Source organism: Pongo abelii, chromosome 1 (genome assembly GCF_028885655.2).
Source record: "Pongo abelii isolate AG06213 chromosome 1, NHGRI_mPonAbe1-v2.0_pri, whole genome shotgun sequence".
Taxonomy (NCBI): Eukaryota; Metazoa; Chordata; class Mammalia; order Primates; family Hominidae; genus Pongo; species Pongo abelii.
In genome coordinates this window covers 206,830,284-206,846,398 of record NC_071985.2, presented here as the reverse complement: position 1 = coordinate 206,846,398, position 16,115 = coordinate 206,830,284, and the positions used below count along the sequence as shown (strand labels likewise).

At 50.7% G+C, this 16,115-nt stretch overlaps 1 protein-coding gene across 1 annotated transcript in view; it reads left to right on the top strand.

The window, feature by feature from the left end:
- Positions 1–8,152: 8,152 nt before the first annotated feature.
- The window catches only part of ZDHHC18 (zinc finger DHHC-type palmitoyltransferase 18), a 28,801-nt gene continuing 20,838 nt past the window's right edge, over positions 8,153–16,115 (top strand). Inside the window, exons 1-2 of the mRNA XM_024254300.2 lie at positions 8,153–8,592; positions 13,806–13,966. Coding sequence (XP_024110068.2) covers positions 8,270–8,592; positions 13,806–13,966 — 484 coding nt within the window. The 5' untranslated portion in view covers positions 8,153–8,269. The remainder of the gene's footprint in view (positions 8,593–13,805; positions 13,967–16,115) is intronic.

Sequence of the window (16,115 nt, the reverse complement as noted above, 5' to 3'; positions counted from 1 at the left end):
TTTTAGAGCCCAAAGTACACTTGCATAGTCTTGCCTCAAGTTTGTGTCAACTTCTTGGTTCTCTGTCATGATGTAGTCCACAGAGACCTTGATTATCTTGACCTAGCACGTAACAAAGAAGTAGAAAGTACTTTTAGATGCCTTAGTAAAACGTGAAATAAAGGATGGGAGGGAAATACCACAAAAACTCTTGGGCCTGGTACTTCAGAGAACTATCTGGTGGTCCAAAATTCTGTAAATCGGCTGGGCACGGTGGCTCAAACCTGTAATCCCAGCACTTTGGGAGCCCAAGGCAGGCGGATCACTTGAGGTCAGGAGTTAGAGACCAGCCTGGCCAACATGGTGAAACTCCGTCTCTACTAAAAATACAAAAATTAGCTGGGCGTGATGGCGCACGCCTGTAGTCCTAGCTACTTGGAAGGCTGAGGCTCTTGCTTGAACCTGGGAGGCAGAGGTTGCAGTGATCCGAGATCGCGCCACTGCCCTCCAGCCTGGCAACAGAGCAAGACTCTGCCTCCAGAAAAAAATAATAATAATAATTATAGGCCAGGCATGTTGGTTCATGCCTGTAATCCCAGCACTTTGGGAGGCCAAGGTGGGTGAGTTGCTTGAGCCCAGGAGTTCAAGACCAGCCTGGACAACATGGTGAAACCCCATCTCTACCAAAAAAAAAATTTTTAATTATAAAATAAATATAAATATATTTATAAATAATTTGTAGTTATACATACACATATATAAATATATAAATAAATACATGTATATAATTTTCTCTTCTCCTTCCTTTTACTATTTTATGCAAATTTTGTTTAACTTTACAATTCAGTTTTAAGTAATAGCATTTCCAGACAGGAATGCGACTGATTTTGAGGAGTTACTAACATATCCCAGAGATAGACAGAATGACTGTTAAGAGTCCGCATTTCTGGCCAGGTGCGGTGGCTCATGCCTGTAGTCCTAGCACTTTGGGAGGCTGAGGCGGGCAGATTGCCTGAGCTCAGGAGTTCATGACCAGCCTGGGCAACATGGCAAAACCCTGTCTCTACTAAATATATAAAAAATTGGCTGGGTGAGGTGGCTCACACCTGTAATCCTAGCACTTTGGGAGGCTGAGGTGGGCAGATCAGTTGAGGTTAGGAGTTCCAGACCAGCCTGACCAACATGCTGAAACCCTGTCTCTACTAAAAATACAAAAATTTGCTGGGCATGGTGGTGGACGCCTGTAATCCCAGCTGCTCGGGAGGCTGAGGGAAGAGAATTGCTTGAGCCCAGGAGGTAGAAGTTGCAGTGAGCCAAGATCGTGCCACTGCACTCTAGCCTGGGCAACAGAGCAAGACTTATCTCAAAAAAAAAAAAAAAAGGCCGGATGGTGGCTCATGCCTGTAATCCCAGCACTTGGAGGCCGAGGCGGGCAGATCATGAGGTCAGGAGTTTGAGACCAACGTGACCAACATGGAGAAACCCCATCTCTACTAATAATACAAAAATTAGCTGGGTGTGGTGGCACGTGCCTGTAGTCCCAGCTACTCAGGAGGCTGAGGCAGAAGAATCACTTGAACCCGGGAGGTGGAGGTTGCAGTGAGTCAAGATCGGGCCACTGCACTCCAGCCTGGGTGACAGAGCAAGACTCTGGCTAAAAAAAAAAAAAAAAGCCGAGCATGGTGGCATGTGCTTGTAGTCCCAGCTTTTTGGGAGGCTGAGGCAGGAGAATCGCTTCAACCTGGGATGCAGAGGTTGCAGTGAGCCGAGATCATGCCACTGCACTCCAAGCCTGAGTGACAGAGCAAGACTCTGTCTCCAAAAAACAAAAAAAAGATTCCACATTTCTTCATTTTGGTGGAGTGGGTGAAAATGTACTTATACAAAAGATAGTTGTATAGTTGCACTTTGTTAGGTGGAAGACTAGAGTTGCCTTGTTATACGGAGGTTCAAAACTGTAGAGGCAGGCCAGGAGCGGTGGCTCACTCCTGTAGTCCCAGTACTTTGGGAGGCCAAGGTGGGCGGATCATGAGGTTAGGAGTTCAAGACCAGCCTGGCCAACATGATGAAACCCCATCTCTACTAAAAATACAAAAATTAGCTGGGCTTGGTGGTGGGCACCAGCTGCTCGGGAGGCTGAGGCAGGAGAATCGATTGAGCCCAGGAGGCAGAGGTTGCAGTGAGCCAAGATCGCGCCATTGCACTCCAGCCTGGGAGATACGTCAAGACTCAGTTTAAAATAATAATAATAATAATGTAGAGGCAAGTGCATATGGATACTGAGTAGCCGGAGAGGTAGACTGTGCCCAATATTATTACCTGAGCTCCAAACCAGCCTGTCTATACTCAGCTTTGAGTTACTGAGGCTGGAGCTCTGCAAGACACGCTTCTGCTTTACCAGCTAGATCTATGTTTGGCTCTGCTAATAGGGGGCACTAGAGGGAGACCACAGAGCTGGAAAGGAAGAAGAGATTGCCTCCTTCTATTACTTTCAGTTCCTATGAGTGAACCTAACAGTGCTCCTTCATCCCTGACAGAAGTAGTACTTTTCTGCAGTAGAGCCAATTTTAGTTTGCAGGTATTTCTGATTGCAGAACCAAGTTTATCATGCCTCACCTCAAAGACACCAGCATTGCTGTATGCAATGGTGTGCACCTGTAGAACCAGCCACTCAGGGAGCTAAGGGGGAAGGATAGCTTGAGCCCAGGAGTTCAAAGCTGGTAGTGTGCTAAGGTCATGCCTATAAATAGCCACTGCCCTCTAGGTTGGGCAACATAGCAAGACCCCACCTCTTTAAAAAATAAACAAAAACCATAATCTGGTTGGCACTCTTCCTCTTCCTTAGTTTCTGCTCTAAGCTTCTAATTTGTAATAATTCCAACCTATTTTCTTTGTTCCCTCAGCCAAGGAGTTCATAGCTGCTTCCTGCTGTTACTGCCTCTGTGATACTGTAACCTTTCAGTTATCCTGGGCTCAAGTGATCTTCCCACATCAGCCTCCTGAACAGCTGGGACTACAGATGCACACCACCAGGCCTGGATAATTTTTTTTTTGAGATGGAGTCTCACTCTGTCGCCCAGGCTGGAGTGCAGTGGCGCGATCTCGGCTCACTGCAAGTTCCACCTCCCGGGTTCACGCCATTCTTCTGCCTCAGCCTCCCGAGTAGCTGGGACTACAGGAGCCCGCCACCACGCCCGACTATTTTTTTGTATTTTTAGTAGAGACAGGGTTTCACTATGTTAGCCAGGATGGTCTTGATCTCCTGACCTCTTGATCCGCCTGTCTCGGCCTCCCAAAGTGCTGGGATTACAGGCGTGAGCCACCGCACCCAGCCCAGGTCTGTATAATTTTTAAATTTTTTTGTAGAGACATAGTATCCCTATGTTGCCCAGGCTAGTCTTGAACCCCTGGATTCAAGCAATACTCCCACCTTGGCCTTCCAAAGTGGTGGGATTACAGCGTGAGCCACCGCGCCCAGCCCTTACTTTTTATATAAATTGACAATTATTTATTTATAATTTTATTTTGCTCAAGGAACTCAGTTCAAGTATTTCTTTTCTTTTTTTTTTTGAGACAAGGTCTCACTCTGTCGCCAAGGCTAGAGTGCAGTGGTGTGATCATGGCTCACTGCAACGTCCACCCCGCCGGGCTCAAGCCATCCCTCTGCCTCAGCCTCCTGAGTAACTGGGACCACAGGCACACACCACCATGTTCAGCTAATTTTTTTTTTGTAGTTTTTTAAATAGAGATAGGATTTCACCATGTTGTCCAGGCTGCAAATAATTCTTTTTTTTTTTGAGACAGAGTCTCACTCTGTTGCCCAGGCTGGAGTGCAGTGGCGTGATCTCAGCTCACCACAACCTCTGCCTCCAGGGTTCAAGCAATTCTCCTGCCTCAGCCTCCCGAGTAGCTGGGACTACAGGCGTGTGCCACCATGCCCGGCTAATTTTTGTATTTTTGGTAGAGACAGGGTTTCACTACATTGGCCACGCTGGTCTCGAACTCCTGACCTTGTGATCCTCCCGCCTTGGCCTCCCAAAAATGTTGGGATTACAAGAGTGAGCCACTGTGCCTGGCCAATTCTTTATATTAAATTATTTCTGTTCAAACAACTGGGATGGTTTCTGTCTCCTGACTAGAGTCTGACTGATTCAGACCCCAACAGTGGCCAACCATATCCTACTCTGATTCTTTCCAACTCCTTCCCTTACAGTTGCAGGGTGAGTGGGCATAGCATTTACCTTCCACATTATTGAAGATGACAATTTCACCAGATATTTTGCTACAGCTTAATAAAGATCTCCAGCCATCCAGCCTGGTTTACCTAATCCAGTATATGGCACTGAATTAAAGATCAGGCAGTAATCCACTGCCTGGCCATTAATTCAGTGCCATATATTTTTGTTTTTATTATATCAACATCCCACTCCTGATACAACTTTCTGTATTAATAAGGATCAGTTAATTGCTGTAATAAACAACCTCTCAAACTCATTGGCTTATACAACAAAACTGTATTTCTTGCTCACTTCAGTGTTTAATATGTTAGTCATAGTAGAGGAAAGTTCTGCTCTGCACAATTCTGCAGGGACCCAAGTTCCTTCCATCTTGTGGCTCCACCCTCTTCTAGATTCTCAGAAGCTCCTCTACTCTGCTAGCAGATAGGAAGGAGAGCAAGGATCAGCACCTGGGAGTTTTGTGGGCCATCCTGGGAGTAGTACCTGTCACTTCCACTAGCTAGAATTCATTCGCATGGCCACATCTGTCTGTTAAAGAAGCCGGGAACTCTAGGTATTGGTGAGAACAAGTTTATACTACATTAAATGGCTCATTGGTGACATTTAAGATAAGTTTTAGGGGACTGATGTAGACAGGGGCCAAACTGTAAAAAGTTAGGAAATCATAGGGGATGAGGGATTTTGCCATGATGCCCAGGCTGATCTCGAACTCCTGAGCTGAAGCCATCTGCCTGCCTCAGCTTCCCAAAGTGCTGGGATGGCAGGCATACGCCACCATGCCCAGCCTGGTAGCAACTCTTTAGTATGATCCTAATGATAATGGGAAAGATAAACCTGAACTAAGGTGAGAAGGTAGCCAACCATGGGAAGCTCCATTGGGTTTTTTAGGGTTTTCTTTTCTTTTTTTCTTGAGACGAAGTCTTGCTCTGTCACTCAGGCTAGAGTGCAATGGCACGATCTCGGCTCACTGCAACCTCTGCCTCCCAGGTTCAAGCAATTCTCCTGCCTCAGCCTCCCGAGTAGCTGGGATTACAGGCGCATGCCACCATGCCCAGCTAATTTTTTGTGTTTTTTTTTAGTAGAGATGAGGTTTCACCATGTTGGCCAGTCTGGTCTCGAACTTCTGACCTTGTGATCCACCTGCCTCGGCTTCCCAAAGTGCTGGGATGTGAGCCACCACGCCCGGCCTTTTTTTTCTTTTTCTTTTTTTTTTTTTTAGACAGGGTCTTGCTCTGTTACCAGGCTGAAGTGCAGTGGCGTAATCACAGCTCACTGCAGCCTTGACTTCCTGGACTCAGGCAAACCTCCCACCTCAGCCTTCCAAGTAGCTGGAACTACAGGTGCATGCCACCATGTCCAGCTAAATTTTAATTATTTTTGTAGAGATGGCATCTCTCAATGTTGCTGAGGCTGGTCTTGAACTCCTGGGTTCAAGCAATCCTCCTGCCTTGGCCTCCCAAAATGCTGACATTATAGATGTGAGCACTGCGCCCAGCCTTGCTTTTTAATTGATACAGAATTGAGCATGTGTTTGCAGTATCAATGAACAGGAAGAGAGATAGGACATGAGTTTGGAGTTCTATTGGGCTTAAATAAATAAATAAAATGGAGTTCCATCAACCTTACTTAAAAAAAAAAAAAAAAAAGAGGCCAGGCGCAGTGGCTCACACCTGTAATCTCAACCCTTTGGGAGGCCGAGGCAGGCGGATCACCTGAGGTCAGGAGTTCCAGACCAACCTGACCAACATGGTGAAACCCTGACTCTACTAAAAATACAAAAATTAGCCGGGCATGGTGGCACATGCCTCTAATCCCAGCTACTTGGGAGGCTGAGGCAGGAGAATCACTTGAACCCAGGAGGCAGAGGTTGCAGTGAGCCAAGATCATGCCATTGCACTCCAGCCTGGGTGACAAGAGCGAAACTCCATCTCAAAAAAATAAAAAATAAAATAAGGATATGAGTGGAGGGTTGGCCATGGACAGAAGGAGGCCTACATCTTCTAAGATAAGAAGAAAGGACAGATGCAAATAAAGAGAAATTATGAGATAGAGAGGAGGTAAACTGAAAATCAAGTAGGATTGCTTTGGTTTCTATAAAGTGATGAGAAAAAAGAAAAGGTTTCAGGTTGCAAGAGGACCCAGTTAAGGTGGGACAACAGGAATCTGTACGGGAACCAGTATGTCTAGTTTTGTGACTTTGTTCCACAGCCAAGGAGCAAAAAGGGAGGAAGCTCACCATGTGGTTCGCTCAAGGTTGCGCTCATCATATTGAGAGCCTGTGGCACCAAAGGCTCAAATAATTGGCACATATATCAATTATTGATCCTTAAGGTCACTGTTGTTGGCTTCCTACTCCTCCCCATTGTATATTTTTACTTCCTTTTTTACTTTCTCCTAGTCTCTAGTTCTCTTTTTCCTTACACTTTTCCTTAGGTTTTACAGTAACTACAGTGTGACAGACATACCTTAAGCTGACCCCCAATGAGTCCTGCCTCCTGGTATTTATGCCTTGTGTGATTCCCTTTTCTTGAGTGCAGATGGCTCCTGTGCCTTGCTTTTAACCATAGGAGATGGCAATGATGATGGGATGTCACTCTGTCACATATATAGTAAGTTATATAAAACTCTATCTTCATAGTCTGGAGCTACAGACCCTCATTGTCAGTTTCAAGAAACTAAGTGGCTATGTAGGAGAAACCTGCATGGCAAGGAAATGTGATAATCTCTAGGAACTGCAGGTGGCTTTTGGATCCTGAGAGAGGCCTCCAGCGGACACCCAGCAAAAATCCCAGGCCCTCCTCAGTTACACAGTCACAAGGAAATTAATTCTGCCAATAACCCAAATGGGCTTGCAAGTGGATTCTTCCCTGGCTGAGTCTCCAGATGAGAATGCAGCCTGATTGCAGCCTTGTGAGACTAAGCAGAGGACCCAGCTAAGCTGTTCTCGGGCTCCTGACCTGGAACCTGTTAGATAATGTTTGTTTTGTTTTGTTTTGTTTTGTTTTGAGACGGAGTCTCGCTCTGTCACCAGGCTGGAGTGCAATGGCACAATCTCGGTTCACTGCAACCTCCACCGCCCAGGTTCAAGCAATTCTCCTGCCTCAGCCTCCGGAGTAGCTGGGACTATAGACGCCGCGCCACCATGCCCAGCTAATTTTTTATTTTTAGTAGAGACGGGGTTTCACCATGTTGGCCAGGATGGTCTCTCTTGACCTTGTGATCCACCCACCTCGGCCTCCCAAAGTGCTGGGATTACAGGCGTGAGACACCGCGCCCGGCCGATAATGTTTGTTTTAAGCCTTAAATTTCTGGTAACTTGTTACACAGCAGTAGAAAATAAATACACCCAGAATTCCTGAAAAAACACTGGGGCCCTCAGGCATGACCCCTCTACATTATGTGCTACCTAGGAAAATCTGGGCCTGGGCCCAGGACACAGAACTTGGTGAACGAGGCCAGAGGGTGTGCCACACACCTCCAGTGGGCACTCTGGACTTAAAGGTAGAAGAGGTCCTGGCTTTCAAAGCAAATCGTGTGCCCCACCTCCCCGCGCCTGCCTGCCTCTGCAAATGCCTGTCAGTTCGGCCCTCAGAGATGGGCGAAGCCTGGGGAATTATAGACTGCCAGAAGTAGATCACGAAGTCCACCACCTGAATCTCGGCGTTTGGCACCGTGCCTGGTACACAGTGGACGCCCAACAAACGGCTTGCTTGCAGAACAGAAAGAGCCCTCGAGTGCGCGTCTGCTGGCCCCCTCTTTGTGCAGAAGGGAAAAGGGAGACTGGGAGCGCCAGGGACCTGCGGGTCCCCGCCGCGGGTCAGGGCTGGGCCTCCGGCCAAGCGCCATCCCGGGCCCAGGCGGAGGGGGCGCTGCGGCGGGAGGCCGCGGCGGGCGGTGGCGGCGGGCCGGGGGCGGAGCGGCGGCGGGGCCGCCCCAGTGAGTGAGCGAGTGAGCGCCGCGCGCGCCGCCGCTGCCACCTCCGCTGCTCGGCCAGGTCCCGGAGCGGCCCGGCCGGCCCGCGGGGCGCGGAGCCGAGGCCCGCGGCCGGCTGCATGAAGGACTGCGAGTACCAGCAGATCAGCCCCGGGGCCGCCCAGCTGCCCGCCTCCCCGGGGGCGCGCCGTCCCGGCCCCGCCGCGTCCCCGACCCCGGGCTCCGGGCCCGCGCCGCCCGCCACCCCCGCCCCGCCGCGCTGGAGCAGCAGCGGCAGCGGGAGCGGGAGCCTCGGCCGCCGCCCACGGCGCAAGTGGGAGGTGTTCCCGGGTCGCAATCGCTTCTACTGCGGCGGCCGCCTCATGCTGGCCGGCCACGGCGGCGTCTTTGCGCTCACGCTGCTGCTCATCCTCACCACCACCGGCCTCTTCTTCGTCTTCGAGTGAGTTCCGCTGCCGCGGCGCCGCCCCCTCCCAGCCCCCTGCCGCGCACCCCACCTTCCCAATCCCTGCTGGGCACTCCGTGCCTTCCCCTGCGCCTCCCTGGTCCTCATCCTCCCCGCCCCTTTGGGATCCTCCTTGGGCCTCTTGTCTGCACCCCTGGCCTCTGCGCACCCCCATCCCCGCCAGATGCCGCATCCTCCCTGGTCCATTTGGGTACCCCATCCGCGCTGGTGCCCTCCACCCTCCCAGCCGCTCCATTCTCCCTGGCTCTACCCTGGCACCTGTCTGCCTGCCACTGCCAGGAACACCACCCTCCATGCCTCTCCACGGCCCCCATCCTCGCTGCCCTCTCAGAACCTGCCCCAGGGCTCCTTGGACAGGCCCCTCCTGCTCACCCATCCCTGGACTATCTCTTGCCAACCCCCCAAGTTCTTTCTGACCCTTGTATCCCTTCCTGGCCACTTCTAGATCTTGTGTGTCCTTTGGCTGTGCACACCCACCATAAACATCCTAGTCATCCTCGCTGCCCTCTCCGGGTCCCTCCAGGGTCCCCTCCTTTTCTCTAGTCTCAGACACCAACCACGCTTTTGCTTCCCCTCAGCCACGCACGCCCCAGGCCCCAAGGCATCTTTTCTCCAAATCTTTGGGCCTGTCGGGCCCCCTTTCCTTCTCCAGCACCTTCCTTAGGTTCTCCAGAGCTTCCTGTCCTTCCCTCAGTTCCGCTCCCAGGCCCCTGGCCCCCCTCCTGACCACCTGGCTTTCTTTCCCTGCTCAACATTCTGGAACTCCCTCTGGCCTGTTCCACATCATCAACAGCTGCAGTGCCTTGTTGTTTTTCAGGAAAGAGTTCGGAGTGCTTTCGTGTGACAGGTCTTATTTGCCCCCCTAGGTTTTTGACCTCTTCATATCCCCCAGTGACCCAGGATTGGCCCACACATAATCTCCATTTTATGGATGGAGGGTCGTATATTTGTATTAGAAGTTTTCCACCCACCTCTGAGCCACCTGCGCTGTGATTCCTTGCACACACACTCACACGCCAACCCACCCACCCTTGCTTCATAAGCCCTGCTGTCCCCTCCCAACTCCCCATCCTTTGTGGTTGTCCCTCTTAATTATACAGTGTAGTTAAGAACGCTAACAGACCTGGTTCAAATCCCAGCTCCACCACCCACTAATTGCGTGACCTCAGGGCAGTCACTTCGCCCCCCTCAGTGCCCCAGTTTCCTCATCAGTAAAATGGGATTTATAATAGTACCCACCCCGTAAGGTTGTCCTGAGGGTGGCATGAGGTCACACATGCAAGCTTTTAGCCCAGTAACAAGCACACGATGTTGGCTGCTATTAGTACTTGTGTTGTCTTTATCAAAAAACACTTCCCAAGGGCATGTGACCACGGTACGGCTATCATAGAGACACCCGCCCCCAGGTACCCTTTCTAGCTACCAGATCATGTATCTGCAACTTTGGGTTTCCCCTTGAAGCAAGGTAAAGACTTCCTATAAATTAGCTTCTCCTTTCACCCTTTAACCACACACTCTGCCCTTTTTTTCTGAGTAGGGTGGATAAAAAGTTCAGGGATGATTTACAAGCAGAAGCTCTGGGGGGCCCAGAGCTCAGCTCTGGGCTGAGTTTCAGATCCACTTCCCTGGGCTGGCCACGTGAGTGTTTTGGAAATGCCTTTTCCAGTATCCCCTGGGCTGCCCTCTCAGTCCCCACACCCAGGGCTGCAGCCAAGGCAGGGAGAAGCAGTACTTGCCGTGGTTGACCCACATGACCCTGCAGTGTGATATCTGGCCTAACTTCTGAACTAGAAGCAGGACCTTCTCTGGGTTGACCGGGTATCTTCACTGGTGACTGTTTTGTCCCCAGCAAGGGAGAAAGCAAGGAATTCTGGGTTTGGGGAGAGCTTGTGAACCATGTTGCGGTTTGTCCCTGCTTGTCCTCATTGGGGGCTGGTAGATTGGCAGAAGAGTTTGGGTTTGGGCTGAGAGCTCACCTGGGTCTGGACTGGATGCTCCCCATTGCTCTGGGAAAAGGTAAGGTGCTCTCTAAGCCTTTCCTGCTATGAATGGCTTTGCTTCTTTGTTTGGCTTGGTGGATTGTTGCACAGGCCTCCAGCAGGGCTCCCAACTTCTGCCTTATTTCTCGCCCCCACACAACAGCCAGAGTGCTCTTTTGATTCTAAGTCAGGCTTGAATCCTCCCTGGCCTCTGCCCCCTGCTGTCTTCTGTCCCTGTCTTCCCTCCAGGCATGTCATCCTCCGTGCACACTCCTACCTCTGGGCCAGTGCTTGGAATCCCCTTCTTGCAGGTGGCCTCATGGCTCACTCTCTCACATTAGGCCTCCCCTGTCCATCCGCACAGTATAGCAAACCACTCCCCTCAAGCACTTCTCCTCTCCCCTCATTTATCGCTCTCTGAAGCACTTGCCACCACCTGACATATTATGGTATACTTGTTAGTTTCTTGTCTTTGCCCATGAGAGCAGGACATTCTCCTCTGTTGCACCCTTAGTGCCTAGAACTCGCACCTGGTATGCAGTAGGTGCTCGATACTTATTGAATGAATGAGTTGACAGTGTATTTGAATTAATTGACAGTGTATTTGCTGGGAGGCTGGAAACCCTAGTTCTGTCATTGGCTGGCTAGATGACCTTGAACCTAGCTGTGGGCCTGGGAGAGCTGTTAGCCTCTGGCAAATCAGGAGGCTAGGACTTGGTGGTTCCTGCAGGCTCTACAAGTCTTAGATTTCAAGTCTTCTCTGTCCCCCCACACAAGTCTGATTGCATATGAACTGGATTCATCACCATGTGGGTGACACTGAGGGCCCACTGGTTCTGTTTGAGGGTCAGACCCAGAAACCATTGAGATGTATGGAGCAGAGCGTGGCCCACTGGGATCCCTTGGCCTTGGCAGTCTGCTCCTCAGGGGAAGGGCTTCTCTGAAGGCCAGAGCATCTGATGACGGAGACTTCAGAAGCAGCATGCAGGTGCCCACAGGTGTGTGCCTACTGTGCCACTCCTGGAAGCTTGGTTGATCTCAGGCCTCCCAGGGCCCCGTCATCTCCTTACCCGATCAGGTGCTACTCTGGCTATGGGGTGATGGTTAAAAGTATGAATCTCAAAGTCAGACCTGGCTTGGGTCCCACTTTAGCACTCCTGAGCCACATGACCTTGGGCAGGTTACTTAAGCTCTCTGAGTTCTAGTTTCTTCATCTGTAAAGTGAGGAGCATAACTTCACAGGGTCCCAGTGAGGATTTGATGAGAAAGTACACAGGAACTGCTTAGCCTGGTACCTGGCCCATAGTAACTATCTGTACTTTGGATGTTACTAACAGTAGTTTATTAATTGGGGCAGTGTCTGGCACATAGTAAGCCTTCAAAAGATGGTAGCTATTTTTCTGTCCCCTGGCAGCAGTTATTTACCAGGTACGTCCTTGGTGCCGGTGCTGTGCAGTGTGCTGGAAATATAAAGCTGAACAAGAGAACATAGTCTATACCCACAGAGGAGCTTATGTTTTTTTGTGTTTGTTTGTTGTTGTTGTTGTTGTTTTTGAGACAGAGTTTTGCTCTTGTTGCCTAGGCTGGAGTGCAATGGCACAATCTTGGCTCACTGCAACCTCTGCCTTTCTGGGTTCAAGTGATTCTCCTGTCTCAGCCTCCTGAGTAGCTGGGATTACAGACACATGCTACCACACCTGGCTAGTTTTTGTGTTTTTATTAGAGATGGGGTTTCATCATATTGGTCAGGCTGGTCTCGAACTCCTGACCTCAGGTATCTGCCCACCTCAGCCTCCCAAAGTGCTGGGATTACAGGCGTGAGCCACTGCGCCTGGCCAAGCTTATGTTTTAGTGAGAGAAAAATAGCCATCACGTAGACAAGTAGCTGAAATCTATACTAAATGTTATGCAGGAAAGAAAGAGCATTGAAGTTCGCTGTGTACAGAGTTGTCAGGGTAGGTCCTTCTGAGGAGGGAAGAGGAATCTGAGAAAAGGAACAGCAAGTGCAAAGGCCCTGAGGTAGGAGAGAGCCAGGCTTGTTCTAGGAACTGTCATGGGGCCATTCTGATGGGAGGAGCAGGAGCAAGAGGAGAGTTTTGTAGAATGAGGCTGAAGTCCTCAGTAGGGCCCAGATCATGCCTGGCCTAGAAGGCCATGGTAGGGAGTTTGGATTGTATTCAAACGATAATGGAAAGCAATTGGGAGGTTTTAAGCAGGGAAATGACATGATCTGATTGACGTTTCCAAAAGTGTCTCTGGTTTCTGGGTGGACAGTGAGGTGACAACAGAGAAGATTGGCCATAGAGAGAGAGAGCCCTGATAGCTTCACTATCATGAAGCCATTCTCCCACCAGTGTCCAGAACTTCTAGAATGTTCTAGCCGTAAGATGGAGGAGGGAGCTTGAAGAGGGCTGTGGTAGGCAGCCTGCCTGGGGGACAGAGGCACAACCATTCAGCAGGCACAGGCTGTTCTCTGAGGCAGCCAGGGTCAGGGGGCCTGAAAGCACTGCCCTGGGGATACCTGCCTCCCTTGGGTCACAGTGACAGTGGCTGGACCATGCAGTTCCCCCAGCCCTCTACTCATTCTTCAGGTTGGAGCTTAGGATTATCTCCTTCAGGTTGCCTTTCCTGACTGTGCTACTGCGTTCCCCTCCCCCACTACAGCACACATCACCCTGTGTGGCAATTCCCTGTTTACATGTCTGTTTTCCCCACTAGACCAAAAGCCACAAGGGGAAGGGACTCTTGTCTTATTCATCGTCATTATTCCTGCTGCTTATTGAAGGTGTTGCCTGCCACAGAGAAGACCTCAGTAAATATTTGTGGACTGAGTGAGTGAATGAATGAGTGAATGAACACTGCAGGATGGTTTGTCTCAGGTGACAGTCCACTTCACTAGTGTCTGCCTGAAGCTCTGTGTGTAGAGGGATTCTCTGGATGCAGGGGTTAGGAGTGCTGGGATCTATTGGACACGTCTGCCATGTGCTCTGGAGGAAAGTATATCACAAGGATCAATTAGTGATGTCTGTTCCCGGTACTTATTGGGGAGTGGCTGCACTCACCAAGGAGCTGTGCCTCTGCCTCAGAGCGAGGCTGTATTCAAGATTTTAGTGGTGTTTGCTGGAATGACAGCACCTGCCAGGTGCTGTAGCCCTGTGCCGCAGGGAGCCCTTGGAGTGTCTGCTGATCTCTCTCCATCTCTCGTTCTAGCTGTCCCTACCTGGCTCGCAAGCTGACCCTTGCCATCCCCATCATCGCTGCCATCCTCTTCTTCTTCGTCATGAGCTGCCTGCTGCAGACAAGCTTCACTGACCCTGGGATCCTGCCCCGGGCCACTGTCTGTGAAGCAGCCGCCCTGGAGAAACAGATCGGTGAGGTTTCTACTCCCAGCCGAAGCTGGGTCTCCATAGCTCCACATTCCCTGACTTGGGAGGAGGCCTGGTTTTCTCTTCCAAAACTATACTAGAAACTGGGGATGCAGTCGTCAGCAGGGCAGGCTGGAGCTGACACTGGCGCAGAGGGAGACAGATGATCAACAAGTGAGCAAATAAGTAAGCAAGAAATGCTGGCCAGCAAAGGCCCTGATGGCAGCCAGCGTGGAGCTGAGTAGTTCCTGGGGGCCAGGCACTGTTTTAAGCTCTTTATATGCATGATCTTATTTAATCCCCCAGTAATCCTATGAGGTAGGTATTGTTGTTATTCTCCTTTTACTGATTAATTAAATCAAGGTAAAAGAGGGTCCAAGATCACAAAGTAAGTAGAAGAGCTGACATGAGACCTCAGTCTAGAGCACCTGCTCTTAAACATTCATATATACTTATTCATTCACTCATCAAACACTTATTGACCCCCTGCTATGTGCCAGGCACTTTTCTAGATGCGATACAGCAGTGAACAAAACTGACAATAATCCCTGTCCTCATGGAGCTTGACAGTTGAGGAGGAGGAAAGAGACAATAAAAATATCTAGGATATCAGACAGAGAAGAAAGGAGGGAAGGAGGATGAAGGCTACAGGGAGGGTGTGTGATTTTACATAGGGTGGCCAGGGAACATCTTGTGAAGGAGGTGACATCTGAACAAAGAAGCACCGGCCTGAACAGATGAGGGCTTGACTGTGGGGTTATCTAGGGAAGAGCCTGGTAGGTACTGGGGAGTGGGCTAGTTTAGGTTAAGTGGTCAGGGGAGACCTCTAGGAGGAGGCAGCACTGGAGATGAGTGTGGTAGAAATACGGGGATCTGGGAACAGTAAGGCCAAAGCCCAGAGTGGCAAACAGCCTGGGCGTGTGTGAGGAACGGCAGTGGCTAGAAAGACTCTGTGCTCCCAGGCAACCCAGGTGGCCCTTGATTCCTTTCAGACTGCTGTGTGGGTTCCGGGGTGGCGGGGTACTGGGCCAGGTCCCTAATCTCAGCTTGCTGCACCCTGGCTCCTTCCTGCTGAGAAGTGACGTGGCTACTTGCACACCTCGGGGGTTTCCGGTCCGTGGTTAGCTCCTTCCCCTAACAGCATGGTGTTCACACAGGCTTTTAAACACCCAGCTGGACCTGAAGACATCTAGTGGCCTGTAAATGTCAGAGCCCTGCTGCATCCATCACTAGAAATCATTTCACTAATACTCTGTGCAGCAGGGAGGGAGGGAGGGCGAGCAGCTGGAGAGGATGTTCTCTGGGCTCTGTCTGCTCTTTGTCTCATTCCTCTGCCCAGCCCCATCCTCAGCCACGCCTGTGAGCGCCGCCTCCTCTCACCTACATCCAGCTTCCTTCCCCTTCAAACTCCGGGTCCCTGGCCACTCCTTCAGGATCCCACGGTCTGACCTGGGCTAGCCCACCTGGCAGCTGGGGAGGCCCAGCTGTGCCCCGTTCTTCCTCCCCTTCAGGTCAGGGCTAATCGTGAGGCAGGATTATTGTCTAGCTCAGCTGGACCCAGAGGTCTGGCTGCCTGGAATCCTCAGCCTCCTGTGAGCTGCGTGGATCACAGTGACAGCAGTAATCCCCCTCTTGAAGAGAGCTTGGCCGTGTGCTGAGTGCTTTCCATCTATTATCCCCACAAATCTTCACAACAGCCCAGTGAGGGCAACCCTGTTAACCAGTTGTACTGATGGAGAAACTGAGGCACGTGATCATAGGGCCAGGATAAAGGAGCAGAGACGGAGTGTGTGCCTTTCACTCCCAAACCCCTTGCTTTCTCTTCTGAGATGGCAGCAGGGACACATCTCCTTCATCCTCTGTCTCCACTTGTTTCCTGTGCTCTGAGAAGCCTTCTTGACCCCAGTTGGGCCAGGCCTTACATGGCACATTCCCAGAGCACCTTCTCCTTCCTTCTCTGAACCTGTGCTGCAACAGTGGTCATTACAAAATTATCCTTTCCACTGGCCTGTGAGGGCGTGGAATTCCAGCATCTTGTTCACCTTGTCGCCATGTAGAAGGCTCAGTGACGTTGGCTAAATGAGTAAATGAATGATTGAAGAATAGGTGAGCTTCTGTGAAGGCCCTCCTTGCTGTGTCAGGGTGACAGGTGAGG